Below are 27,757 nucleotides of genomic sequence, written 5' to 3' on the forward strand. Positions count from 1 at the left end.
TTTACTTAAAATCTTGTAGCAAAAAGGAAACACTCACGCATATTAAGTGGACTCTAACATAACCGAACTCAAAATTCATTATTAGTTTCGGTTTGGTTGGGTTAACTCTAAAACCCATTTGGGTTAATTTTCGTAACTTGAACGAGTTACAATTCAAATCAGTTTAAAATCAACGAAAACAAATGAAAAATATCTCAATTAAAATCACCTAATCCAACCTCCTCCTCAATTAAAACAACCTACAATCGTCCTTGAAGCCACGAAGGGGAAGCAACTGCACCTTCCCTTCGTCCTTGAAGCTGTAATCGTCTTTACGCTGACGTTAATATCCCACATCAGGTGAGACGCAGCTGCTCTTGCCTGCTACTATAGCTACTATATATTTTTGGACCAAGAGCCCAATTAGGTAACAGAATTTGGGCTTTGTTTAAAGATTTACGAATTTTACAGTCATGTCCAATATTTTGAATAATTTATACATATAATGTAATCAATTTTTTTTCTCTCTTTTGAAGCCAAAAGGAGCATTTTTTGCGGTATTACTTTGCAGGCATCCACTAGCGGTAGATGCTCATTTATTGATGTCGAGTGTTGATCACCCGTCTATTAGTGGTGAATACAGTAGAAACCTATCTATCAACGATTACTACCATCCTACTGTGAGGTAAGGTTGGAAAAAGGTTGGATTGGATCATGTTTGCAAAAATCTAACCCAATCCGCTATTAATGACTACAAGAAATTTGTCAAAGTAAGGGGATATGTGAGGAGCAAGACAAAAAAGGATGAGCACGAGATAATACGAGCAATACACAAACCTAGAGTGCAAAAGAGGGAATGAATATGAATATGAATATTCTTACCATCAATAGGAGCTACTTGACCCTAGTTATCTCCAACAAAAGAAATTTATTTTTTCAGTCATCACTCGAGGTGAGGATGTTGGTTGTGATCCTCCTTATTTTGGTGCTCGTCATAAAATAATATTGGTGACAGTCCTTGGGGCTACTCCTTATCTGGTACAAATGCTTAATTTCATCAACACTAGGCTCTACTTGCTCGCACTTACTCCATAAAATAAATAGACTAGAGAACACTCTATATCCTTTCAGGTTTAATTGACTAGGAGCCAAATTCACCCTACCCAGTATTCGAATTAATTAAGATTGCAGGCAAGCTTAACACCCATATTAAAATATTATAAGTACAACGTTACATATCCTCTAAGAGGATGATTATGTGTATCTTTCAGACTTGACACCTTAAGATATATGTCTTTAGGTATATCATAAGCCTCCCGAAGTCTATCTAGAACACTTTCCTTAGTACTATACTTAATTCGTCTGTGGAGTAAGATTCGACATGACACCACTGAATTTTCTCTTTTTGGCTAGTTGAGCCTCTTATATTGAGTTTTCCCCGCTACTAGTGCTCCTTGCTCTATTTTCACTAGGAGTTCGATCAGAAGTCGTGTCCTCACCCTCATCCTCGTCATTTGACCCACTAGCCTCAGTAGTTATTCTTTTCGAAGAATCATTCGAGAAAAGAACAAACAAGCTTTAGAAAGATCTTCAAGGCATAAAATGCTGGTGACTTGTTATATTTACAATTAACAATAAAAGAACATAAATATTACCCTTTTTATTCCACTAATTATAGCAAAGAATTCTTTTAAATAAGTAATACGGTACAGATTCACAAGCTCAACAACAGACGAGGACCAAAAAGAAAAGGCATTATTATAATGAATTAACGTTTAACTCGAAATTGCAATTACTCACAACTACTGGTACAAATAGACCTGTAGAACCTAATAGCAGATGGTTTAAAGGGAATAGTAGGTTTAAAAGTCCTACGCTTCAGATGCATAAAGGTGATAAATTTGATTTGAATTGCGAGATTAACAGCTTAATTTGTGAATACTTGCAACTGGGCTTACTTGCTTTGTTTGTTTTTGTTTAAATGTTTCAAAAAATTGAACTGTTTGGAATTTACGGTTGTGCTTGATTAGTTGAAAATACGTTTATGCAATGAAGGTTAATTTCTTTAATATTTTCAACAAGTTTTTATGAATCTATTGTTGTGTTTTTATAAAAATTCTGTATATTATAATGATTTGTATCTGTTTGTAAATTGCAGAGATAGTGGACTTCTGTGATTTTCTATCTCCAACTTCAGAGGAACGAGAGGTTCGCACCACTGCAGGAGAAGCTGTGCTTGATCTTTTTAAGTATACATGGCCCAAGTGCAAGGTATGATAAGATGCTATCTCTTTCTTTTTGTCTGTGCTTTCTCTGATTTTGTGGTAGGCATGGTTGTCTTACTAATGTTGCTTTATAGCCTAAAGTTTTTGGGACCTTCAGAACTGGGCTTTATCTTCCAACCAGTGATATCGATGTAAGTATGATGATTTTTCTGCATCTCCTCTTTGTGATTTTAGGAACTTTTTTCAGTGATTTATCATTTTCTTCCTCTATTGTAATGTGAAACATAAGAATCTATGTTGTCTAGTACTGGCGTTGATCAGTTTAATTAATTATTATCTTAATTAAGGCTTTCGCTGAAAGCTTTGGTTCTAGGTTGTGATTATGGAATCTGGTATCCATAACCCAGCAACTGGTTTGCAAGCTCTTTCTACGGCATTATTGCAACGGGGCATTGCCAAAAAGATACAGGTGGAATTCCCTTAACAATTACCTTGTTTTGGTTTTTTTATTTATTAATAGAATAATTTTTAATGAATTGATCTATCCTCTTTTTAGGTGATCGCGAAGGCTCGTGTGCCGATTGTTAAATTTTTCGAGAAAAAAAGTGGTGTTTCATTTGATATAAGGTTTATTTCTTACCTTACGCACCAGCTGCATCTAAAGCCTACATTGCAAATTTCATGTGTGTGATTTTGCCTTTGTTGACATCTTAATTTGAGCATGCTGGGGTCTTGTTGGAGATTTAAGGTTTGGTGGTCTACAGTTGAACGGTTGAAATTGGTTTCTGTAATTCAAGTTATGGCAAGAATGTTTTAGTCTGCTCTAAGAAATTGCTGCAAGTGGGACCTATTTTCCATTGCCATGCTTAGTAGGGTTTATTAATAATGAGTGAGTGTGTAGAGATATTTATGTGCATCTCATATAGAGGGATATGTGCGTTATCCACTCATCCTATCATTGTTCCTGCTTGATCAGAACTGTATCTTCTCTGCCTTCCATTGGTCTCTGATCATTTCGGTTATCCCGATGTCAGTCATTTGTGGCTATCCTAAGAACTTGGCTTGTTTGTCTTCATTGATTTTAACTTCTTGTTTAGTCGCGTTGCTTGCTAGTTTTGACTCTTTCTGTATTTTTCATCTTTGAAAGTACTTTTTCCTGTTAAAAGAAAAATAAAGTCATAAAATTTATTTTTTCTGCATTTGTACAGAGATTAACATTCTTTTTCCTTGTAACTGTAACCAAAAAGAAGCAAATGATGATAATTAGGAAAGAAAGGGCACTGTTCCATTTTCGACATCTATAAATTATATTGGTTTTAACTGTTATTGTTACTTAATGGGTTTGTTGGAGACGTGGTTTTGTTGGTGGAGGATTGAACATAAGCTTACTTCTTAATACATAAATTATACCAGATTAACAATTTAATGTGCACGCACACAAATACAAATAGTTGATTTTCTAATTTTATTTTTTATTTTAAATTGATTATTTTAAAAAAATCTATAAGAAACATTTCAGCGAGATGTTGAATACCAGAATCAATCAAGATGTTACCTGTTCAGGCTTCAAAATGTGATATTAGTAACCAACGCTTTTGATGCGCTGTGTTTGTGCCGTCACCTTTTCCTTTTTCTTCTCTTGCTTAGTTTCTGGGTGTTTCTAATTACATTTAGCTATGCATGATAGTACAGAAAAATCATTTTAGTGAGTCACATGTGTGTTGATTTGATATCTTGCTCATTTCTTTTACATATTGGTGTTGTGGACTGGGGAAGTGAGAGTGCTGTATGTTGAGAACATCTCACTGCTGTCTTCAATGAGTGAAGGGGCTCATATTCATCATATTACTGAAATTGGTCTGAAAATAGATTTATTGTACATTATCATCAGCTATGAACTCCATTTTGTTGTCGGGAATATTCATCAATTTTCTTCCACTTTGATGACAGTTTTGATGCACAAAATGGACCAAAAGCAGCTGAGTTTATTAAGGTTTGTTCCTCACCTATCTTTTGACGGGACCTGATAGCGGTTGCAATTCTTTAATAAATTTCAGATGAGAAAATTTTTTGCAACTTTGAATATTACTTGTGCATTACTCATTGGGTTTTGAACATCTCTCGGATAAGGCTTAGCATGCTATAACCATTAGTTGTAATAGGTTCTACAGTTTACTTGCTCTCATAAATGCATGTTGATGTGGAAAAAAGATGAGAAATGTGTGGAAATCCTTGGTAGAATGCGAAATTTTTGTTGGAAATTGTGAATATCACTGTGGCATTTTATATGTTTGCACGGAATTGATTATCTTGAAGTTATTAAAGGAGAAAGAAGATATACTTGTATAATCTTGTGAATTTTTAACTTATTAGCCTCCTTTGTTATCACTGAGTACCAAGATATTTTTGGACTTGTTTGGTGAGTTTGCTTGGTGTCTCCATCATCCTACTTCTTGGGCCATTTTTGGGATCTTGTCATCAGTTTTGTATTGCTGGTCTCTTTTTTTATTGTAGTTGTGCTTCACCTGATTGTAGTTCTGCTTCACCTAATAATTTGGTATAAAGATTATGCATTTTGTTACTATTATTGTGATGATGAATGTTTAGTTTTGGCTTTTCAGATTTACTCTGTATTTTGTTAAAATTTATTTCGTGTCCTGACAAGATTAAACTCTATATGCTTTACGAATTTACTGGTAAAATGTTATTTCTTTATGCGTTGCTGTATCTTTGTTTTCAAACTCAAACGCTTTATAAAAAATAAGAAATTCAGTACAACATATTTTATAAATTTTTATCCATTTAATGTGTGCACTATTTACTCAGGATGCATTGGCTGAGTGCCCGCCATTACGTCCATTATGTTTGATCTTGAAAGTCTTTTTGCAGCAGAGAGAATTGAATGAGGTTAGACTTTGATAGTGCTGTCCATTCTTTAAGGCTTTCTGTTATTACAAGTTGTTTAATTTATATTTCTTTGAACTGTATAGGTATATTCTGGTGGAATTGGTTCCTTTGCTCTCCTTACCATGATAATGGCAGTCTTGAAGGTAAGTTTATGTTGTATTCTTGGTTTTCACCTCGATAGGCCCTGTAATCTCACGGTTGGCGTTACCCTATGATATGTTTTTGTCTTTCTATCATCATTGTCTAATCAAAGGACAATTTGTAATTATTTTTTAATATTAGTTTAAGATTAAGATTTGGGAATGAGACCTGATGTGGCTCTGAAAGATATTTATTCCTGGAACTTAGAGAGCTAGCTAAAGTTTGTTCCTTGCATCTCTTCAGTTATATTTCAATACCTGAAACTGCATCAGAGTTCTGCATACTTAACTGCATCCTTCTTTTAGTAAATTGAAATGAAGTGTAATATGGTTCCTGGCAAACCTTAAAGTTATGTTCACGAACAACTAGGTCCACTGTGTGTCATCAGTTCTGCACTGTAAATGTCCCAATACATGGTTTTTATGGTAATTTATGTCATTGTGAAGAGCTCCTACGAATCAGAGTATAGTAGGTTCATTCCAGTACCATTGTGACAATCAAGCAGCGAGCTCGTCAGTGAAAGTGGTGGGCTGGGGTGAAGACTTAAAGTAATTGATGCATAACCTTAAAAAAATCCCCTTCTCCCTATATTAAATTTTGAAATAAGTCTTCAAAATCCTTCATTCTCTTAGCCCATATGCCGGGCGCGCCATTTTTTAATAATACCAGTCCTAAATTTCAACAAAGACTATTGTCTCGTGATTTTTTTGTTTCCCTTTTGACTGGACTAATTTGGCAGTTGATGCAGACAGTGTTCTGTGGTTATTAATCCAGTCTGCTTAAGAGTTGCCAGACCTTAAGAATATATATATATATTAATAGCCTTCAATTCTTATAATCGCTCCAAGTGAACTATTCATTAATTCACCAGCATTATGCATTATAATGGACATTTTTTTTTTCTCAGATAGTTAATGATGTTCCTTATATGGCATATTTGCAGTCTCTCTACAAGTGTCGAGCTTCTCCAGAACATAATTTGGGAATCCTTTTGGTATGTGCTTGGATTAAACTGTTGTGTGCATGGATATGTTGTTCTTCCAGTAGGTGCAGTGACTTACATTTCTAAGCCAGCTTGATCACACCTCTAGTGAGGTTGGACATGTTCATTGCACATGCAAATGCTAAAAAAGAATGATTTAACATTAAAATAAATGGACTAAGGAATGCTGTTTGTCAGCCATAATTGTTGTAAATTGAGATATATGAACTCTTCGTACTAACCTCTCTTCTTTTTCTTTTTTTTTTTTTAATTTGGTGAAAAAACAGGTGAACTTCTTTGATTTTTATGGACGCAAATTGAAAACCACCGATGTTGGTGTATCCTGCAAAGGGGCAGGCTCCTTCTTTAAGAAGAGTAGCAAAGGGTAAAAAGAATGACAATCATGCCGACTACACTTATTTTTCAGTTAAAAATTATATTTTCTGATTGGTAGGTACTAACTGTCTTTGTTTCATGGGTTCTCTTCTTTTAGGTTTACAAACAAGGGGCGACCATTTCTCATCGCCATTGAGGATCCACAGGTTTACTTTTAATTTTAGATATTTATTTGTTATTTATTGTTTGTAGGACAGCTTGAGAAACAATAGGAGGAATGGAGGATGTTTTATGAAATCAAAATATTTGCTTTTCTGATGTTTTCATTTTACTTTAAGTGCTTAGTTGCATATGTTCCCAAAAGAAATTGTGGTTGGTTTTTTATGAAGCTCGTAGTGAATTCTCAAACAGGGATCTTGTTATCCTTGGCACATCACCTCATTTTACAATTTATTAACAGATTAAAGAGTATATGTAGTATTTTGTGAGTCACTTGTTTGATTTGTCAATAGCACATGAATTTATTTAATGGAGTTCTGCCAGTGAACATTGGCTCTTGCATTCTTCTGTTATTGATTAGTATTGCTATCTTTATGACAAAATAGGCTCCAGATAATGCCATTGGGAAGAACTCCTTTAATTATTTCCAGGTTTGTGGAATAATTTGTGTCTAAATTCCTTTTGTTTTCTTGGCTATTGATGCAGTGTGCATGATGTTTGTTCTCTTTTGCAGATTAAATCAGCTTTTGCAATGGCATTTACAACCTTGACAAATCCAAAGACCATCTTGAGCCTAGGCCAAACAGAAGCATTCTTGGTACAATAATTAGGCCAGACCCAGTCTTGCTGGAGCGCAAAGGAGGATCTAATGGTGAGATAACTTTTAACAGCTTACTTCCTGGAGCAGGGTAGCCATTAAAAACACACTTTGGAGATCAGCGGGAGATTATGTGCAATTGGCAGTCAGATTATGAAGAAGAGTCATTTGCCCGTGGAAATGGTAGTGTGCAGTCTTGTGGTAAAAGGAGGAAAGCTTTTTCTAAAGAGAAGTCTACTAGTAAGAAGAAGACGGAAGAAATTGGAGAGTCGAAAAGCCATGAAGAAGGTGGCTCAAAGAAGGAGAAGAGTGGTAAAAAGAAATGTTGGAGACAAAACCGAGGTCATGCAAATGGTTTTAGCTGATGTATTGGTGGGTGCCCATGGAGTAGTTAATCCCCTTTCAAGCTTGCGCTTTGGCATGTCTGCGCCATTTTTGTATCAAGTTTGCCACAGTGGTTTTTCTTGATGCATTCGGTCATTTCATCAATCCTTGCAGGAGGAATGGAAATGAAGAATGCCACATGGTCTCGACATTCAAGTGGCAATCATGTTGTTGGGATGTCTGAATATATATGAATCTGAACTTGAAGGAGCCCAAATAAGTTGGAGAAATTCATATGCATTCAATCAATTGGGAGTTTTGACATTTGAAAAGTAACCACAAGCAGCCAGAGGAGTTTACAGAGCACAATGTGTCCGTCTAATCGATAGTTTTGATGTATTATTTCATGTGTTGCTCAATCGATTGTTTTGGCTTATATTCATGTATGTTCATTCATTCCCTTATTGGTGTATTGAAAGAATTAATAAAACAATCATTTTTTCTTCCCATAATACATGTGCATTGCAACAGGTAATGGGGAGTTTTATTACTGTTCATTTGTTCTTCATAAACTGCACAGAAAAGAACCTTAACAGTCGATATTATTCAGGTCAAGTTTTCTATAGCTTTTATATGTACATAGGCTTTGAGATTAACAATCCGTGTCTTCAAAGTTTATGACATTTTATGTTTAAAGAACCTAAGAATTGTCTTCATGATTACAGTACGGATACTTAACATACAATTAAGAGCACAGAATGAAAAAGAAGAAAAGCCTCAATAGATATGTGCACGGCAAGGCAACACATGCTGAAGTGAAGAGTGGACTGGAGACTCATAAGCATAATACCTGCTCCTTTTCCTTTTATTCATTTGATATTGACGGGTGAGAATTTCTATGCTTCATCTTCTATCATTCTGGCTTATCTGGAGGTCAATTGTCGTATCTGATCAGTTGACGAGCAATCAATCTCCATGGCAAAGTTTGTTTCATCACCTAATTGTCGTGCCTGCACAATCAACAGTATCAATGACAAGCTATTATCAACTCGATCCATAAGTGGGCAAGCAAATTAAGCATGGTTTTACAACCAATCTGTGCAGTGTATGATCATAACCAACAAGATAACATGTACACCGACACGAGGAAAGAAAATTATTGAGTGGTAAAGTTACGGGGGAAAAAAAAAAGTAATGTGAGTACCTCTGATTTGACATGCACTGATCCATTTTGGTCAACTGAGAATCTTGCTGCAATTCTTGGGCAAATTGTCACCATCAAATGGGTTAATGATGGAAATATCAAGTAACAACCCACTGGGCACAAGTGAACGAGTTTTGGTAAATCTTGAAGATTCAATTGCTGGACACCAGGTAGCACAATTTCTTTGCACTCTTCGACAGCATTATCTCCAACAAAGATTTGCTCCAACTTTTCACACCATGCAATAGCTAATCGTTTCAGCTGCTGAAGATCTCGAGCTACATTGACATGAAACAGACTTTTCAAATTTTTGCATCTGGAGATAGATATCTCTAAGAGATTTGAGAAGCATGCCGCTTGCTGATGCTGTTCCTCTTCATCATCATCTTGAAAGATGATTTGCTCCAGCTTTTCACACCATGCAATATGTAATTTTTTCAGCTGCTGAAGATCTCCAGCTACATTGACATGAAACAGACTTTTCAAATTGTCGCATCCGACGATAGTTATCTCTAAGAGATTTGAGAAGCACGCCGCTTGCTGATGCTGTTCCTCTTCTTCATCATCTTGAACGATGATTTGATCCAGTGCCGAGCAAGAGCTAATTCTTAGAACTTTCAATTTCGACAGATGTCGAGCAAGAGTCGTTGAGAAGATACGTCTGAGTTTAGGGCAATTCTCCACTGATAGAATGGATAGATTTTGCAGGTTAATAAAATGCGAGGGACCTTTCCATATACATTCTAGTTCGGGTAAAGCAGAGAACCTAAGAGTCTCTAAACTTGGGAATGATAAGAAATGATCTCCTTCTCCTCCATCAAATTCAAAACCCTCAAGTTGAAATACCACTTGTGTTAAACAACCTGCAATTTCTAGAAGCTTCAAATTTTTTAAGCCATGCCGCATCCGAGCAATATTATTTACCTTCAGAAACTTCGAATCCTGGGAATACAAATCAATCCATGAAATTAAAATCTGTTGTGTTGAAATTGAGATATGAGATTTATGATATGAGACAACTACGACAGGAAAAAAGAAAAAAAACAAAACAAAGGATGAAGGGACCTCAAATTGGTTTTCGCTCTTAAAAGCTATTGCTATTTGGTTATTAATAATTTTTCCGTTTTGCAAAAGTAAGTCGGTGGTTATTAATAATTTATAACCTTATTCTCTATTCTTCTCTGAAAAATTGCTAGATTAATAAATATTGGAACAATAATTCAATTTAATCTTAATTAGCCCATGACTAGTTTCAAAAGAAAAAAAAAAGGCTAATGAATAAAACATAGAAATTATCTCCATGAACCTATATATAAAATTATCGAAGTTATAAAAAAAATTATTGTGCATTTTATAAAATTAAGATGATATGTTAATATATAAAATTTACATGATAAAATTGAATTTGTTTTGTGCTTTTTATAAAATTAAGATGATATGTAAAAGTTAAAGAGCGATATTATCATTTTGAGAAAAAAGATATCTATACCCTCAAGGTTTGGAGAAATGTTATGTGAATCACTAAATCTTTAAGTTTTCAATAAGGGGCAACAAGATTCCTTTCTAACTATATTACCCTTTCTCTTTATTAACTCATAAAGATTTACTCCAATGCTTTATAATAAATATAAATATAATATTAAAATAAATGTAACAATATATACATTTTAAAATACTTTCAATATTTAAAAAAATATTTTAATACTTTCCAATCTTATTTATTTTAAACTAGATTTTATAATAAATAGAAACATAGTATTAAAATAAATACATAAAATTAATTTATTTTCAATATCATATAAAATAATTTAAAAGAGTTAATTTTTAATATATTATAAAGTCATTCGGTTTAATAGCTTAAAAATTGACTCCATTAAACTTCACGGGTTAAAAGTGTGTCCTCATAAAAAAAGAACATACATATAATCATTATCAGGTATGAGCACTCTCTTTTTTTTTTTAATGCAGACATACTGTTAAATCGTAAGGGTTAATAGAGTTAATTTTTAATATACTATAAAGTCGTGTGATTTAATAACTTTAAAAATTGATTTTATTAAACTCTATATCTTAAAAGTGTGTTCACATAAAAAAAAGAACGAGGGCGCCCGCATTTTATATACACACACGTGCGGTGACGCTATCACTCATCGTAAAGATTTATAGATGTGGGGGTTTAGGCGTCAATTAATACTTAGCATGTCCCCAGGTTATGCTATAAATTTTGACTCCGATCGACATATGTAATAATTTGAGAATAGCCCCCACTTTATCAGTTTGAATGGTAAAACATTTCAAACTTTTTATTCTGAAAGAATAAAAACAATAAACTTTAAATAAATTAGAAATTGTGAAAACATACCTTGCCTGGTGGTTCAAAAACAGTGAAAGACGGACTCGTGTTGCGACACTCATATACCATCAACTCTTGTAGAGACGGCCACGTTGAATAATAACTTCCTTCATAGAAGCCCATGAAATTTGGAAGTTCACTAAGAACTAATTTTGTGAGCTTAGGAAGCACGATATGGCTCCCCTCCCGAACAGGCATATCGTTATCTGCGACAACAATGTGCTTCATCGAGCTGCAGTTCTCAACAGAGAGTATCTCAAGTAGCACCAGGCTTCGAGCAAGGGACACTGTGAATAGACATGTCAATGCATTGCAATCACTTACCTCAAGAGTTTGTAGAGTATGCCAGACTTCTTTGAATGCATTAAATGAGGTTAATCGAGAGCCTCGGATTTCTATGTGTCCGTGTGAACCTGTTTCGCTAAAATACGAAGAATCAAACCCCCTAGAGTCACTAGGCAACACACTGATGTGATACCTTACCAATTTAGGAAAGGTAAAGTCCTTTGGAAAGCGTTTATCTTGTATGCTCAGTGACAGCATGGTCAAGTGAGATAGTGAATTCAGCTCGTAGAGGCTAGCATTACTTGTCTCTGCACCTGTCCCTTCAACGTCCCAAGTACGGAAGCTATACTTACCAATGTACAATTCTTCTAATTGATATAAACTCCGTATCACATTGGCAGGAATTCTTCTCAACAATCTACAGCCACGTAAATCCAGTTGTCTCAGTTCACCAAGCTCCCCTAATTCTTTCGCCAATTCATCAAAAAAACAACCTCTCAAACTAAGAATCTCAAGCCTGCTCAGTGTCCCGATGGAAGATATGTCTTTTAATCTGCAATAATGTAGGCATAGAGATCGAAGATTTGTCAAGAATTGAAGTGACTTTACCGACATGACTCCACGACGTAAATGAACAACTTTTAGGGCTTTCATCTCTACAAAAAATTGATCTGAAACTTCCACTTCAGCCCAAGAACTACAATCCAATAACAAAATTTCAAGCTTTGGACATGGCAAACTAACAGGAAGAACTTCTAATTCGTTGGCCATCAACGAGATTCCTGCGTATTGTTCAAGGCCTTTATCTTTTGGCCACTGTTTCAATCCCAAGCCAGCCTTACTAAAGAACTTCTTCTCCTTAGATGCTATCCATAAGGCCACATCCCGAACTATGTCATGCATTTTCACAAGTTCTTCATTGCCACCATCTAATAATAAACAAGAAGCCTTGAGGTGATTAATCGTTACACGCAATTGGCTCCTTGCTTCTTCAATTGTGTTGGCATCTTCAAACAAACCTAGCCCCTTTCCATATATGACCAAATCCCCCAAAGGAATTTCATAATCTTCAGGGTATAGTGAACACAACAAAAAACATAACTTTGTTTCGTCACCCTTCAAATAATCGTAGCTCAATTTAAGAAGAGCATAGATGTCAGCATCCACATCCTCTACATTCACAAATTTCGAATTTTTCATCTTTTTCAACACTACATTCCATTCATCAATAGCCTTTCCTTTCAGAGCACTTCCTATAGTCACAATTGCTAAAGGCAGACCCTTGCATTCTCTAGCTACTTCTTTTGCCAAGTCATTTAAGGTGGGCAGTTCATCACCTATACATGCATTTCTTTTAAAAAAAACCAAACCTTCTTTTTCCACAAGAGCATTCAATGGAATTGGGGACTCACACCCCATGGAATGACATACTTGTTTCCGGCGGGTAGTTACAAGAATTCCACAACCATCACCTAAGGGAACTCCGATCATATTCAGGTCGAGTCTTGCCCAAACATCATCCAATATAATGAGGATCTGTTTCTCATCTGTCAATCTCTTCATCAATCGTCTCGCTCTTCCAGCATCACTCTCCTCGTCTAATTTCAAGCCTAACGAGTCTGCTATCTGACCTTGAATATTTCTGACATTTGGATTCTGAGATACAGCAGCAAACACAACTTCTTTAAAAATACCCAACTCCAGCACTTTCTTAGCTACTTCTTTCGCCATGGTTGTCTTACCGACACCTCCCATGCCGTAAATCCCAACCATGTTGATCTTATTATCTTTCATCGCTTCAATAATCTGATCAAAAGTAGATTTTGTAGACTCGAATTGTACAAAATCGTTCGATGGAAAGAGCTCAATGCCTGGTGGAATGTGCCCCACTCTATCGAACTTGCCTCTGTTTACTAGATTCAACAATTTGCTTGTCATTTTTTCTGCTTTTCTGCTCAACCGATATCGCCAAGCCAAATTAGGACACAACCCACTGAGACATGTCCTCTCTGCTTGTATTTCTCCTTCTACCTTTTGAACGGCCGTTATGATGTCGCTCACTTCGTCAAGCCACTTTTGTACATCTTTCTCGATATCTTCAGCATTTCTTTTGGCTCTATTAACTTGTAGCTGCACACGATCTAATGCCAATCTCAAATTTTTATCCTCGTTCATTAAGCTTTCAATGTTGCTTTTGAAACGAAATAAGAAACAAACTTGGTGCACGGTTGCTTCCACCAAGTATTCTCCAATTTTGGATAAAGCACCACCCAAAATTTCCGTTGCCATTTCAAGCCTAGTTAATATTAAAAGTTCATTAGGATATATGCAACCCAAGCAAGTTAATTATAAACAATATATGATTTGAGAATATTGGAAACTTTGAATTATACCTTGTTTCAGTAGATGCACAAGTGGAAAATTGCAACCTGTGGTGTGGATAATAATTAAAGCAAATGCCACACTGACAGCCTATCTGATATTAAGAGCTCATTAGAATTTATATGAAGTAAGAAAAGCGACATAGATTGAAGAAAAATAGAAAATTTTCGGCATACTTTTTTTGTTTTTTTACTTCCTTTCGTAAATGAACGACTATGAAATGACGATCTTGAATTATTATATATTTTAGGAACAAAAACACAATGACTGCCTATCTGCCATTAAAAATGGAGTAGAATGTAAATGATGCAAGGAAAGCAGCAAAGAAGAGAAAAAGATAGCTAAATTATATACACAATGAATATTATCAAGCTTTCATGATGTTCCAAAATGGCATGTGAATGGAGCAGAATCATAAGTGCTCTTACATTTCCGAAAGAACTACCATGGATTCAGCTCCAATTGCAATGGTTAACGCATACACCAGTTTATTTTGTTTCTATTCATTGTTTATTTTGTACAAAATAAACAAGTAATTTACATACGCTTCCTTTTATATTTTTCAAATTATATTGTACAAGCTGTAGCCTGTATATACATGCATACAAACTTTCATCGATCCGCATCACATTACTCTACACTATTCTTCTTTCTCAAGCTTTTAATTTTCTTCTCCTTAAAATAAATGTGTATCATTTAACACATCAGATTAAGCTCCTGATTCTTATTTTAATTAACTAATTAGCGCGTACAAGTTGTTCCCCATACCTTCTGTAAGGAGATATTCTCAGTCCCCTGCAGAACTTCACTTGGCTACCAATTACCAGCACATAAAAGTCCAGACAACACGGGATTATTTCAAGCTTCATGTCTTATTGTAATTATCCATAACACTATCAAACACATAAAATTTTGTAGATTCATCTCTAATTAACTAAAGAATAATAATACCAGTTAATGCATAAGAACAGTGTCACGTACCTTTTCGTAAGGAGATATTCTCAGTCCTCGCCGCTTCACCTGGCTATCACCTGGCTACCAATTACTGGTATTCCAACACCGTAATATTATGCAAAAGAAAGGGATAAAAAGGAATAAATTGTCCAGCCATAATCCATTTAAATGGTTGAAGAAAAGAAAGCACGAATTCATGGCTAGTGTACATAACAACAGTACCATCCGTACAATGGAAAAAAAATCTTTGTTATATCTCTCAAATTCTTTAATTGATTTAATTTTCAACTCGTTAGATAAACCGCTTAACCAAAAAGCTCAAGTAAATGTTAGAGTTAAAAATAAATGTAGTATTAATCTTTAGTAATAAACACATGTATTACCCTACAAGTTACATAAGGATACGATTATTTTAAAAATTATGTGGGATGCCAACTATTCTGAAGTATCAAAATTTTATTTCATTGCTTTAAGACAAAACTGTACATGGTACATAGATGACTATTGAAATTAAGAAAAAGGTAATAAGCTATAAATAATTAAAAAAAAACAAAAGTAAATTCGATGCAGAAAGACAGTACCGAAAATTGCAGAAAGTTATCCTTGAAAATTGAGCTGCGCTTCAGCTTGGTTAAAACTTTGCAAAGTCTCTGATTAGCAATAGGCAAGAAGATGAAGATAAGAAACAGAATTTGGCAAGTCAAGCATCTTGATTAGCACGTATTCTTTGCTGCTTTCACCATGAAAGTTAATGAGAAGCTAAAGGAAAAGAAAATGCCAAAAGTAAAGCAAGGTTGACGAAGATGATAATAAACGACTGTTGTGTTCCCAAGAAATTCCTTCCTTATTTCCTTTTTTTGTCCTTTTCCTTTTTGCTTTTTTTAAAAAAAATTTATTTATTTAAAATGTGTTGCAAGAGTGAAGCTGTCGTCAGGTGATGTTTATATCTGTTTCTAAATTAAATCTCGTTGACATGGCCTCACAGAAAATTAAATCACTCATTGAGGGAGGGAGTGTGACAATTTAAGGCCGTAAAAATCAGTCACGGCTTATTTGATGAAGTTGATGTATGCCTCCTTAACATGATAATGAGCACATATGATAACATATATACGTGAGTAAACTACTTAGTAAAATTAATGAACGTGTGGGTACCTCCTATTTTACAGATTCATTTTGGTTCACTTAAAATCTTGTAGTAATTTAAGACGTTAAAAAGGGAAACACACACACATACTATCTAAGTGGACTCTAACATAACCGAACTCAAAATTCATTATTAGTTTCGGTTTGGTTGGGTTAACTCTAAAACCCATTTGGGTTAATTTTCGTAACTTGAACGAGTTACAATTCAAATCAGTTTAAAATCAACGAAAACAAATGAAAAATATCTCAATTAAAATCACCTAATCCAACCTCCTCCTCAATTAAAACAACCCCATCATCCTTGAAACCACGAAGGGGAAGCAACTGCACCTTCCCTTCGTCCTTGAAGCTGTAATCGTCTTTACGCTGACGTTAATATCCCACATCAGGTGAGACGCAGCTGCTCTTGCCTGCTACTATAGCTACTATATATTTTTGGACCAAGAGCCCAATTAGGTAACAGAATTTGGGCTTTGTTTAATTTTTATTGTAGTTGTGCTTCACCTGAATGTAGTTCTGCTTCACCAAATAAATTGGTATAAAGAGTATGCATTTTGTTACTATTATTGTGATGATGAATGTTTACTTTTGGCTTTCAGATTTACTCTGTAAAATTTATTTGGTGTCCTGACAAGATTAAATTCTATAAGCTTTACGAATTTACTGGTAAAATGTTGTTTCTTTATGCGGTGCTGTATCTTTGTTTTCAAACTCAAATGCTTTATAAAAATAAGAAATTCAGTACAACATATTTTATAAATTTTTATCCATTTAATGTGTGTACAGGATGCATTCGCTAAGTGCCACCATTATGTTTGACCTTGAAAGTCTTTTTGCAGCACAGAGAATTGAATGATGTTAGGCTTTTTAGTGCTGTCCATTCTTTAAGGCTTTCTGTTATTACAAGTTGTTTAATTTTATATTTCTTTGAACTGTCTAGGAATATTCTGGTGGAATTGGTTCCTATGCTCTCCTTACCATGATAATGGCAGTCTTGAAGGTAAGATTATGTTGCATTCTTGGTTTTCACCTCGATAGGCCCGGTAATCTGACTGTTGGCGTTACCCTATGATATATTTTTGTCTTTCTATCATCATTGTCTAATCAAAAGATAATTTGTAATTATTTTTGAATATTAGTTTAAGATTAAGATTTGGGAATGAGACCTGATGTGGCTCTGAAAGATATTTATTCCTATAACTTAGAGAGCTAGCTAAAGTTTGTTCCTTGCATATCTTCAGTTATATTTCAATACCTGAAATTGCATCAGAGTTCTGCTTATTTAACTGCATCCTTCTTTTAGTAAATTGAAATGAAGTGTAATATGGTTCCTGGCAAACCTTAAGGTTATGTGCATGAACAATTAGGTCCACCGTGTGTCATCAGTTCTGCACTTAAAAGGTCCCAATAGATGGTTTTTATGGTAATTTATGTCATTATGAAGAGCTCCTACGAATCAGAGTACAGCAGGTTCATTCCAGTACCATTGCGACACAATCAAGCAGCATGCTCGTCATTGAAAGTGGTGGGCTGGGGTGAAGACTTAAAAAAATTGATGCATAACCTTAAAAAAATTCCCTTCTCTAAGGCGAGCCCTCCTATATTAAATTTTGAAATAAGTCTTCAAAATCCTTCATATGCCGGGCGCAGCCTTTTTTAATAATACCAGTCCTAAATTTCAACAAAGACTATTGTCTCATGATTTTTTTGTTTCCCTTTTGGCTGGACTAATTTGGCAGTTGATGCAGACAGTGTTCTGTGGTTATTAATCCAGTCTGCTTAAGAGTTGCCACACCTTAAGAATACATATATTAATAGCCTTCAATTCTTATAATCGCTCCAAGTGAACTATTCATTAATTCACCAGCATTATGCATTATAATGGACTTTTTTTTTTCCTCAGATAGTTAATGATGTTCCTTATATGGCATATTTATGGTGCAGTGTCTGTACGAGGGTCAAGCTTCTCCAGAACATAATTTGGGAATCCTTTTGGTATGTGCTGGATTAAACTGTTATGTGCATGGATATGTTGTTCTTCCAGTAGGTGCGGTGACTTACATTTTTAAGCCAGCTTGATTACACCTCTATCCCAACTAGTGAGGTTGGACATGTTCATTGCAAATTAAAATGCTAAAAAAGAATGATTTAACATTAAAATAAATGGATTAAGGAATGCTGTTTGTCAGCCATAATTGTTGTAAATTGAGATATATGAACTCTATGTACTAACCTCTTTTTTTATTTCTTTCTCTTTTTTTTTAATTTGGTGAAAAAACATGTGAACTTCTTTGATTTTGATGGAGTCTTTGTAAAGATGGATGAAAACTCTCCAATAGTTAAAAGAGTTAAAAAAAAAAAATCATAGAGACAGAAAAGTTGAACCTCCCTCAGCGTGACTTTCCTTGGTTTTTTATTAACAGCTCAAACCCACGACCTTAAATCGTAGCAATAATTATTAATGGATCAAATTTGTGCCCTGATTTTTTAAAAAAGATCTATGGTGATTCATTTTGATTGAATCTTACATCCTGGTCACTTGATCCAATGTCTCCTCAAGGTCACCAGATTTACCTCCTAGTTGAGGTGGTCTACTTATAATTACCAGAATTACCTCTTGATCGAAATGGTCTTCTCATAATCTTAAAAATTATCTCCTGATCGAGATAGTCTGCCTATGGTCTCAAAAATTACCTTTTAGTCGAAGTGATATGCTCAAGGTTAGCAAATTTACTTTCGGTGGTCTCCTTATAATTTCAAGAATTACTCTTGATCGAAATGACCTGCTCGAAGTCATCAACTAATATCCTGGTTGAAGTTATCTGCTTTAGATCACCGAATAGTCAAGGTAGTCACCCTGTTTCGTTACCTAAACACTATAATTTAATCTGGAGCAAGCTGATTGCTGGCCCACGCAGACTGGCAACCTTTACTTTTATCTGATTCGGTCGCTAAAAACTAGGACATTTTTCTCTGTCGCAAAAATGATTTTATCTTCTCGACTTCTTATGGATTATCAACCCCATGGGCTTCATGCTCAACCTTTATCACCTACAAAAGTAGATTCTTAAATTTTTGGGCTTTTGCATTTTAAAAAGCAAACACCCAAACATTGTGTGTCATTTCTCAGTCTCACCACACTTCAACACCAAAGGAAGATTATCAAATTTTCATTTATAGTAATCTGCAGCATATTAACATTGCACCATCTTGTAGAACTTAGTCACGAGATAAGTTTTCCCTTCTTTCTTTTTAAAGTAAAAGAAGGGCAAAACAACCATAAGGTCGCAGAGGTACTACCGTGATATAAAAAGAAGTTCAAAAACTACCAAAGATTGAACCAAGTGTGGCAATGATAAATTATCATGGATCACTGTAGGCAAAAGGCATGGTAAAAGAAGTTTGCTGTACCTTCATCTTATACACATTCTCAAGGACTTTCTGCTGTCCCAGATACTCTTCTAGTTGAACGAAGTAAGTTGAAGGCCTGGATATATCTCTGGCCCAAGAATAAAACAGCAGTAAAAGTTTCACTGGATGTACAAAACATGAGTAACACAACTTTGTAACCACGATAAAAAGAAAGGTTCTTCCTTTAGATTTGTGTTTTTGGGAAAAAAAAAAAAAATACAACACTTGAAATCTAAAATGAAGCAAATATGGAAATTCTGGATTGACCTTGCTAAAACCAGACCAAAAAATTAATATAGTATTAAATAATAACAAAGAACACCTAGGACATATGAATGTATATACTCAATTTTTATGTGGAATCACTGCCCTAGGAAATTGAATCGCATAACCACGACTATCCACCATCATTTCACTTGATTCGGATCAAATGCATCTTCAGGTTTTAACGATGTCATGGGACAGCAGTGCTGAACACTGCATCTACGGCTGCCTGCAGCAAAATCAGTAAAATTTAACATGAACCCAATGTATATCATAACACAATAGACAACTATGAATTTACAACACATGTAACAAAGCCCCCTCAGCCCGTTCAAGATTTTAAAGGAAGGTCAAAAGCACTTCATGTTGTTCAAAGAGCCCTTTTGACTTGAATTAATTTAGGATAGGCCATTATCAATATTATTTGACAGTAAAGCAGCAGTAATATCTTATGAGGCATTTGCATTGCATGATAAAAACAGCACTTGCAGAGCTTTTACAAATCTATCTCAGGTTCAATAAGAGGCTCATCCCCCTGATTATTGACAATAATATTACACTTCTACAGAATTTGTAATGCTTCATTGCATCATTCGATAAATATATATATATGCAATTAACTATTTGCCATTTCAGCAAATTTCTGAAGTCATTATCACATCGCCACCAAATCCTTAGCAGCATTCTGCAATCTTCAGATCATCTGTTGTCGCAACTACACCACAAAGAAGCAACGAATTACACACTGCAGACATGAACCACAAACAACAGAATAACCAGACATGAAAATCAAAATCTGTTGACAGCAGAAACTTGGAAATAATGACCAAGGAATTTTCGGATAAAAAGATATCAGGATATCCCATCTTGTAAACTCTCAACATATTCAAGCCCATATCCAAATGAAATTTTGAGCAAAGCGATTTAACAAAGTTGAGTAACCTTGCCGTTAATGTAAGCACATGAAGAAGAGAGAACGAAATATTTATCATCAAAATCAAAATCAACTTTTATGGGGATCGCTATATTCGAGCCAAAGGCATTTGAGTTCTAGACCATAAATGAATAAAAAACACTCGCTTTAGGAGTATTCTCCCACCAAGGCTGGAAGTTGATAACCAGATTGAAACACAATCTATGAGGATATCAAGGTGGTTCAGACAAAATTACAAGAAGCAAACGGTTTTGGAATTGCCATAACAGAGTGACACAAAGCTCTTGTAAGTGAAGTACCACGTGATCCAATATAGTTGCCAGTTTGGACCTCTCCCATGTTCTGTGCAAGATACCCACTAGAATGGTGAGTCAAATTATAAAAGACACATTACATTCTGAGACAGCACAATCAAAAACAATGTAAGAAAGAGAAAAGAGGTTGGGGAAAAAAAAAATTGATATTTACCCACCAAACCAAGGCTTGTCAATTACATAAAGCAAGAGCTGTGAAGAAATCTGAAACCATTATGTGAATGGCTACTCTTACGCCAATCTGACTTCTTAATCCTAATCCCATCCATTCACTCTTCCGCACGGGTATTCAAGGTTGGTTTGGTTTCAATTGATTTGCTGTTGAGTCAAAAGATGATCAACTTCTGAAAGTTGAAACCACAACCAAACCAGCAAACGTTAACATTATAACGAAAACAAAACGAAATATTTTCAATTTAATATCATTTCGAGCTCAATATGCGCTAAAACTACTACCCACTTTTAACAAAATTGTTGCTCCACTTCTTCATAATCAGCCACGAACTAATTGACAACACCATAATTTGAAGAACAAACAAAAATGCTTGTAATTAACACTTTAAAAAAATAAAAATAAAGTAAAAAAGGCAAATGTGTACCTATATCATCGGTTTGCTGGGTTGCTTTGGGTTACTTCGGCTTCCCAAAGAATCAATTTCTACCTTAATTCTCAAAAAATCAACTTTGCAAATAATTTAGTGCGGTGTTTGGTAAATGAAGATATCTGACAATTACTTATCAAATAATCTATTATACACGTTTGGTAAGTGAAAATGTGCAAATGCAATGACAAAAATGGACTGACTTATAATTTATTCAGAGTATTATTATTTTATAAATTATATTTTATTTAGTACTTATTTTTAACGATATATCTATTTTCTTTGTTATATATTTAGATCATTTTTTCATTAACTGTCCTATTTTGCAATAAATTCAACTTAAATATTTTTTGCACTAAAAAATTCTTATGTACAGCATGTAACATACACAAATATTAATTTTTAAAATTAATAAATTTAATGAATTAAATGCATAAAGAATATGAATATCTGAGCAAATAAATTCATGGAACGAATATTTCGGTAAAAAAAAATCTACATATAACATGAAAATATCGTAATTCAAAGTAGACAAATAGTTGATAGAAATGCAACACTGTGGAATCGATAATATTATAGATGTATTAGTTACTCATTAAACTTTTAGCACAGTTATTTCACAATCTCTCCATCTAAAGAGTAATTTCAATAAATAAAAAAACGTACAAAGGCAAATATATAAAAGAGTCATTCCCATTCCCTCAAAAAGGACAGGGTGAGTTTTCAAGTCGTCTCCTAGTACCATGCACGTCGCAGACAAAATTCATGCTGCTTTTGAATGAATTTCATCGGTGAAATGATGAAATTGAAAGTAACCAAGATAATTCATTACTCAAGTGACGCTCATTCCAGTTCTGACAGTTCATCAATTATAACATAACAGATTAATTATATGGCTGGAGACAGTGAATCCCTTGTCTCCTACATTATCAAATTAACAACACTTTGGATTTTGACTGGTCTTTAAGATATGACACATACCGAAGACTCCAGAAAAGTGGAAAGAGTGAAAGACCAAATCTTTATTTTCCGTAATAGAAGAAAATGGTGAGAAAATGCCAGGATATGCCTGAGATGAAAGAAATGATTCGACTAATCTTCTAACAATCTTGTTTGAATCTAATTACTGGCTTCAAATGAGTACTATCTGAGTCACAAGTAGCCTTTGATTGGCAGCACAGCATACCCTCAATTCATTAGTTTGAGGCCAAAGAATTCAGTTTCTTTTCAAAAAGTTTTGCCCGGCGAAGCGCATCCAAAGCCTCACTTTGTTTTCCTGAACGTTTCAAATTCACTGCCTTCACTTTCTCTGCCTTGATTCGTTCTTCCAATTGAATTCTCTCTTGGCTTAAATTCTCACTCTTTCGGACACTGAGTTTCACAGGCTCTGGCCTTTCTGGGACTTGTGACACCACGTTAGAATCATGTAATCCAATGGCTTTAAGGGCAGACAAAATCTGAGGATCAAGATCTTCAATATTTACATCATCTACCACTTCTGCCTCATTAGCAGCTGACTTGGAATCATGAGCAGCCAGCTCCTCCAACTGAGCTTCAAGATTCTTGGCCATTTCAAACTCAGCTTCCGCTTCATCCGTTCGACCTTCCCTACGCAGCTTCAGGGCCTTACGTTTGTGGCTCAGGGATTCCTGCTGCAACTTAAAACGATCACGGGCAGACAATGGTTTTGGAAGAGACAAATTGGATGCATCATGCTCCTTTTGTCCATCAGAAGGAGCCTTGTATGTAGACATTGGTGCATCTGGAACGCTGGTTTTGGGCTGGATGTTGTCTTCCTCTAGACTCTTCTCCAATAGCTTAGCCCTCCGTAGTTCCTCTCGAGCTTCTGTCAATTTCCCTTCTCTCTTCAAAGCAACTGCCTTCCGCTTGTGAGCCAAAACATCTTGCTGTATGGAAGTCTGGTTGTTCTGTGAAACATATGCCTGCACTACATTTGCTTCATGGACACGAGGATTCTCATAAGCATTAACTGTTCTTTTTTGAGTCTGAACATCATTTTTGCTTCCCAGGTCTTCCTGGAGATTTGACAAGGACTCTGACTGTAAAGAAGATCTAGCGGTTGAGGAAATGTGAGAACCAAAGTTCCATTTATCTTCTGGTTTTCCAGCAGGTACTTGAGAACTAGTCCAGTTGTTTCCTGTTAGTAAATCCACTGAGTTCGCAGAATCACTAGGAGAGATAAAAACAGAGCCCTCAGTTTTTCCCAAGTTGGTTGGAAGACCAGTTTCACCAGAGGGGCCCAGTTCTCCTAATAATGGATGTTTGTCTTCAATGAGATGAGAGGACCCAACAGCATTGTCATTTGAAACAACTGTCACAGGCGTTGATTGTATATTCACTCCCACCTCAGCAATCAGATCTCCCTGTTTTTCATGATTTTTCAATGATTCAAAATTTGACGATTCCTTGGCCTCAGAAGTATCAATCTGATGCTCCATTGGGGTTTCCAAATCTTCCATTTGAGCCTCTAATACCTTGGCCATTTTCAGCAATTCCTCAGCCTCACCACTTTCCCCCTTACGTCTAAGGGCAAGGGCCTTTCTTTTCAAATCCAGAAGTTGTCTCTGGATTTCTCCTTTACTTCTCGGTGTAACAACAGAAACACCTGATTGTATTATAGATGAGCCAGTGGAATGCAAAGGATTACCAGAAACTTCAGCAGAAGGTTTTTTCTGCATAGGAAAAGGTTCAAGCTCTTCATCCTTTGAAGCTAAGTTTTTCAGTGCAGAGAGTAATGCTGGGTTATGCATATCTTCTTCTGCAACATTGTCTTCGCCTCCTTTCTCATCTGTACTTTCAAGAGGATGTTCATTAACTCTGTCCTTTGGCCAATTAGATTCAATCTGCACTCTCTTCGGTGTTTCTATATCCGCCATCTCAGCCTCTAATACTTTTGCCATATTTAGAACTTCCTCTGCCTCATCAGCCTTTCCTTGACGTCTCATTGCAAGAGCCTTTCTTTTCAGGCCCAACAGTTCCCCCTGTATTTCAGCTTTGCTTCTTCTTGATGCCCTGGCTGGAACATCAGAAGTGGCTTCAGAGGATGAGGATCCCATAATTTTTTCAGAAGGATTGTCCATTCGCCGAGAAGGTTTTGATGGATGACTTCCAGGCTCATTATCATCATCATTCCAACCCAAGTCCCTAAGAATTGACAGGTATGATGGATCATGCAAATCTTGATCTGTTACATTGTCTTCACCTACTCCAACAGGTAGCTCTAAAGATACAACAGGATCTTTATACGTTAAATCTGGTTCTTTTTTACAGCCAGCTTTTACCTTTGAAGCATTATCCATTTCCTCAAGCTGATGCTCAAGAACTTTGCCTTTCTTCAATTCTTCTTCAGCCTCATCCAATTTTCCTTCCCTTCTCAAAGCAAGAGCCTTCTTTTTCAGACCCAGAAGCTCTTTTTGGATCACGAATCTACTCTTCGGAGACACTTTGGTATCCATGTATTTTCTAGAATCAACACTTCCATCATCCACCTCAGCAGCTTGAGAAACTGAACCTGTATGAATAACCTTCGGATTTTGGGCAACTAAGTTGTTTGCTCGCGACTCGTAACTTTCTAGATCCCTCTCAAGTAACTTTGCTTTCTTTAACTGAGCCATTGCCTCGGCAACATTACCTGCTCGTTTCTGATTAAGGGCCTCTCTTTTCAATGAAATAATTTCCCTTGATAGTGCTGCCCTGTCAAGAGGAGCAGAATGGGGAATAATATTATCAGCATCATTAGAATCATCAGTCCAACCTAAAGATTTCAGAGCAGAAGCTATTTCTGGGTCCTGCATATCCTCATCAGTGACTTCAAAATTACTGTCAACACCAAGATCATCAGCAGCACCTACAAGGTGATCAAGACCAGGTTCCTGCTCATACTGAATCAGAAAGTCATCTTGCTCATCATTGTCCATACTTTGAATTATTGCAGATAGCTCATCATCAGAATCTTCGGCATCAGCCAACAGTTCCTCTTCTTCAAGTTGCTTCTCTAGAACTTTAGCTTTCTTTAGCTCTTCCTTGGCTTCTGCAAGCTTTCCATCACGCTTCAATAGAAGGGCCTTTCTCTTTAGTGCAATAACAGGGGTCTTATCAATTCCATGAGTATCCTTATCCTTAGTAGTCTTCTTAGACACATCTCCAAGAAGAGAAGAGAGTTCACCCTCTAAACTCATACTTGGCAATGGTTTATTTTCATCCTGAATATCCATATCAGACCAACCCAGTTCCCTGAGTTCAGCAGCAAAATCATTCTTTTCTGCTGCTGCTTTTGAAACGTGCTTATTTCTTCCAGCAGATTCTATAGAGCCGTCTTTATCCTGGGTCTCACCATTGCTTCCAGAAGACAAAATTCTTTTTCGGCTTTTTCTCATGGATATTTCTAATGCCTCAGCCTGCCTCTCAAGCTCCTTCCCTCTCTTATAGGCTCTTAGAGCTTCCTCAGGTTTTCCTTCTCCTTTCAGAATTTTATATTTCTTTTTTTCTTCCAAAGCCCGTTGGCGCAATTCCTCAGGAGTAGAAGATCCCATTTCATCCTTTACAAAATTATGGTCATCAACAGAGTGACATATACCGATACCAGCAAGCCCATCATGAGTCTCTGAACTTGAAGCACTGCTAGTTGCTCTTTGAATACTAGAACCCATGTCATTGTTGGACGAAAGTCCAGATGAAAATGATCCTTTTCCATCAGTTCCTAAAATCTTGTTCAAAACTTCATCCTCAGACTTTCCTGTCAGTTTCGAACCACCTGCAAACACAGCTAGCACCATTTAGTAAAGTAACATATCGAACTATGATGACAGTATTTCTATCAAATTCATCAAGTCCAAGGGGCTGTAGAGAACTCTTGAAAATAATATTAACCAATTGCTTAACTGAGGTATGCACGACAACATATAACAACAAGAATGAAAGAAGACATGATAGGGGTTTAAAAAGAAGTTTCCCCAAAAGGGGAGGAAAAAAAAAAAAGGCAGTAGATGACACCATTCTAACAAGAAGCTGCATCAAAGAAATTTAGCAACCATGTAGATTATGTGGTGATGTGAATAGTGCCAGTGAAGTAAATGTTGTACACAAAGATGAACAAGATAACAACTACAAGCAACTGAAAAATACCTTTTCCTGCTCTACTCTTGTATCCGTGTCGCATCTCAAAACGCGCCGCCTCCTCTAGTTTCTTGCAGGGTTCACAAATTCTCACAGGGGAATCACCTTGTCCGCGTAAAATCATTCGTTGCTGGGTGCAACTATTGCAAAATAAACCCCCACATCGTCGGCAGTGATGCTGAAAATCAAGTGCAAAATAATCATGAAGAACTTGCACATCAACTAGTATCACACTGTAAAATCCTGTAATAAGTATCAATGGAGTTGGGAAAAAAAACAAAAAAGTGAATTTTTGGCTACATAACCCCCAAAGTTTTCTACAACCACAATTCCATAAAAATTCCAATTTTACTTTAAAAGTACGAGTTCTATCAAATTTGATCCAAAAATCATAAAATCTTATGATCTGCCAAGTAAACTAAAGAGGAAGTGAAAATAGTAATAAGAAACAATACTTTGCGATTGATGAAGGTGAACTGGGAGGAACATCCTTGACAATGTGAGGCGTCGACCACCCAATTACTGCCGCGAAGCGATGGCTTTGCAGGCAGCCCGATCTTCTCCAACATCTCCGATCGGATTTATTTTTAGTTTTCTAAAATCAATCCAAATTTAAATAATTATTAAGAATGGAGTTTGTTTGTATTTATCTAGTTGGTTATTTTGGTTGACGAGTTTAATGGATTTTGAATTTCAACTTGAACTTTTTTTTTTTTTGAATCTTGAAGGGGATATAATCGATTATTGATTGATTAAAGTAAGTTTTGTCCTACACGATGTCGTTTCTTGTTAAAATTTTCACAGTAGTCAGTAACATGGTGCCGTTGCCGTGGCGCTGGTGGCACATAAACGCGTGTCTATATTATATATATATATATATATATATATATATATATATAGCCACTACTACATTTTCATTTTAACAAAATAAACATATGTCAATAAAGTATCATAAAAGATATAAATTTTAGTGTATTAAATTTTTTTAGAGAAAATATCCATCGTACACCCGTTTTTTACATCTTTTTTAAAAATACACAATTTCTTCATTTTTTGGCTGG

General features: G+C 35.6%; 2 protein-coding genes, 2 long non-coding RNA genes and 1 pseudogene across 13 annotated transcripts; 2 read left to right on the forward strand and 3 right to left on the reverse strand.

Moving 5' to 3' along the window:
* The first annotated feature begins 1,681 nt into the window (after window positions 1-1,681).
* On the forward strand, window positions 1,682-8,246 carry LOC107175784 (uncharacterized; annotated as a pseudogene).
* A 49-nt stretch (window positions 8,247-8,295) lies between these two features.
* Window positions 8,296-15,767, reverse strand: LOC102623364 (disease resistance protein At4g27190-like). 8 transcript variants are annotated; one of them, XM_052433764.1, is made up of 7 exons: window positions 15,471-15,767; window positions 14,917-14,980; window positions 14,704-14,748; window positions 13,947-14,025; window positions 11,278-13,849; window positions 8,916-9,857; window positions 8,296-8,721 (listed from the first exon to the last, which is right to left on the reverse strand). In XM_052433764.1, exons 5-7 carry the CDS (start codon window positions 13,840-13,842, stop codon window positions 8,635-8,637), a joined length of 3,594 nt encoding a protein of 1,197 aa, XP_052289724.1. In that variant the 5' UTR covers window positions 13,843-13,849; window positions 13,947-14,025; window positions 14,704-14,748; window positions 14,917-14,980; window positions 15,471-15,767; the 3' UTR covers window positions 8,296-8,634. The 8 variants fall into 8 exon arrangements, with proteins under 8 accessions (XP_052289724.1, XP_024951974.2, XP_024951963.2 ...); XM_025096206.2 differs by having other exon boundaries at window positions 13,947-14,029; window positions 15,471-15,766; XM_025096195.2 differs by lacking the exon at window positions 14,704-14,748 and having other exon boundaries at window positions 15,471-15,766.
* A 396-nt stretch (window positions 15,768-16,163) lies between these two features.
* Window positions 16,164-18,279, forward strand: LOC102623865 (uncharacterized). The gene is made up of 3 exons (XR_008051789.1): window positions 16,164-16,424; window positions 16,976-17,035; window positions 17,980-18,279. It is a non-coding gene; the product is annotated as an uncharacterized LOC102623865 (long non-coding RNA).
* Window positions 18,280-20,146: 1,867 nt separating this feature from the next.
* Window positions 20,147-21,739, reverse strand: LOC107175687 (uncharacterized). Of its 3 annotated transcripts, none has more exons than XR_008051790.1 (4): window positions 21,558-21,739; window positions 21,113-21,302; window positions 20,944-20,986; window positions 20,147-20,425 (listed from the first exon to the last, which is right to left on the reverse strand). It is a non-coding gene; the product is annotated as an uncharacterized LOC107175687 (long non-coding RNA). The 3 variants fall into 3 exon arrangements; XR_001507210.3 differs by having other exon boundaries at window positions 21,117-21,302; window positions 21,558-21,738; XR_001507212.3 differs by having other exon boundaries at window positions 20,147-20,455; window positions 21,117-21,302; window positions 21,558-21,738.
* A 626-nt stretch (window positions 21,740-22,365) lies between these two features.
* Window positions 22,366-27,412, reverse strand: LOC102622186 (uncharacterized). The gene is made up of 3 exons (XM_006464680.4): window positions 27,152-27,412; window positions 26,706-26,874; window positions 22,366-26,334 (listed from the first exon to the last, which is right to left on the reverse strand). The coding sequence occupies exons 1-3, from the start codon at window positions 27,263-27,265 to the stop codon at window positions 22,757-22,759; spliced, it is 3,861 nt and encodes a 1,286-aa protein (XP_006464743.2). The 5' UTR covers window positions 27,266-27,412; the 3' UTR covers window positions 22,366-22,756.
* Between the last annotated feature and the right edge of the window lie 345 nt (window positions 27,413-27,757).

This window comes from Citrus sinensis, chromosome 9 (genome assembly GCF_022201045.2).
Source record: "Citrus sinensis cultivar Valencia sweet orange chromosome 9, DVS_A1.0, whole genome shotgun sequence".
In the NCBI taxonomy this organism is placed as follows: domain Eukaryota; kingdom Viridiplantae; phylum Streptophyta; class Magnoliopsida; order Sapindales; family Rutaceae; genus Citrus; species Citrus sinensis.

Coding starts and splice junctions, on each gene's coding strand:
- LOC102622186 (XM_006464680.4), bottom strand. CDS start 27,265: ATGTTGGAGAAGATCGGGCTGCCTGCAAAGCCATCGCTTCGCGGCAGT. Junction 26,875..27,151: donor TCACCTTCATCAATCGCAAA/GTATTGTTTCTT, acceptor CTTGATTTTCAG/CATCACTGCCGACGATGTGG. Junction 26,335..26,705: donor CAAGAGTAGAGCAGGAAAAG/GTATTTTTCAGT, acceptor CTGTGTTTGCAG/GTGGTTCGAAACTGACAGGA.
- LOC102623364 (XM_052433764.1), bottom strand. CDS start 13,842: ATGGCAACGGAAATTTTGGGTGGTGCTTTATCCAAAATTGGAGAATAC. Junction 9,858..11,277: donor TTTTTGAACCACCAGGCAAG/GTATGTTTTCAC, acceptor TTGTATTCCCAG/GATTCGAAGTTTCTGAAGGT. Junction 8,722..8,915: donor CAGTGCATGTCAAATCAGAG/GTACTCACATTA, acceptor TTGATTGTGCAG/GCACGACAATTAGGTGATGA.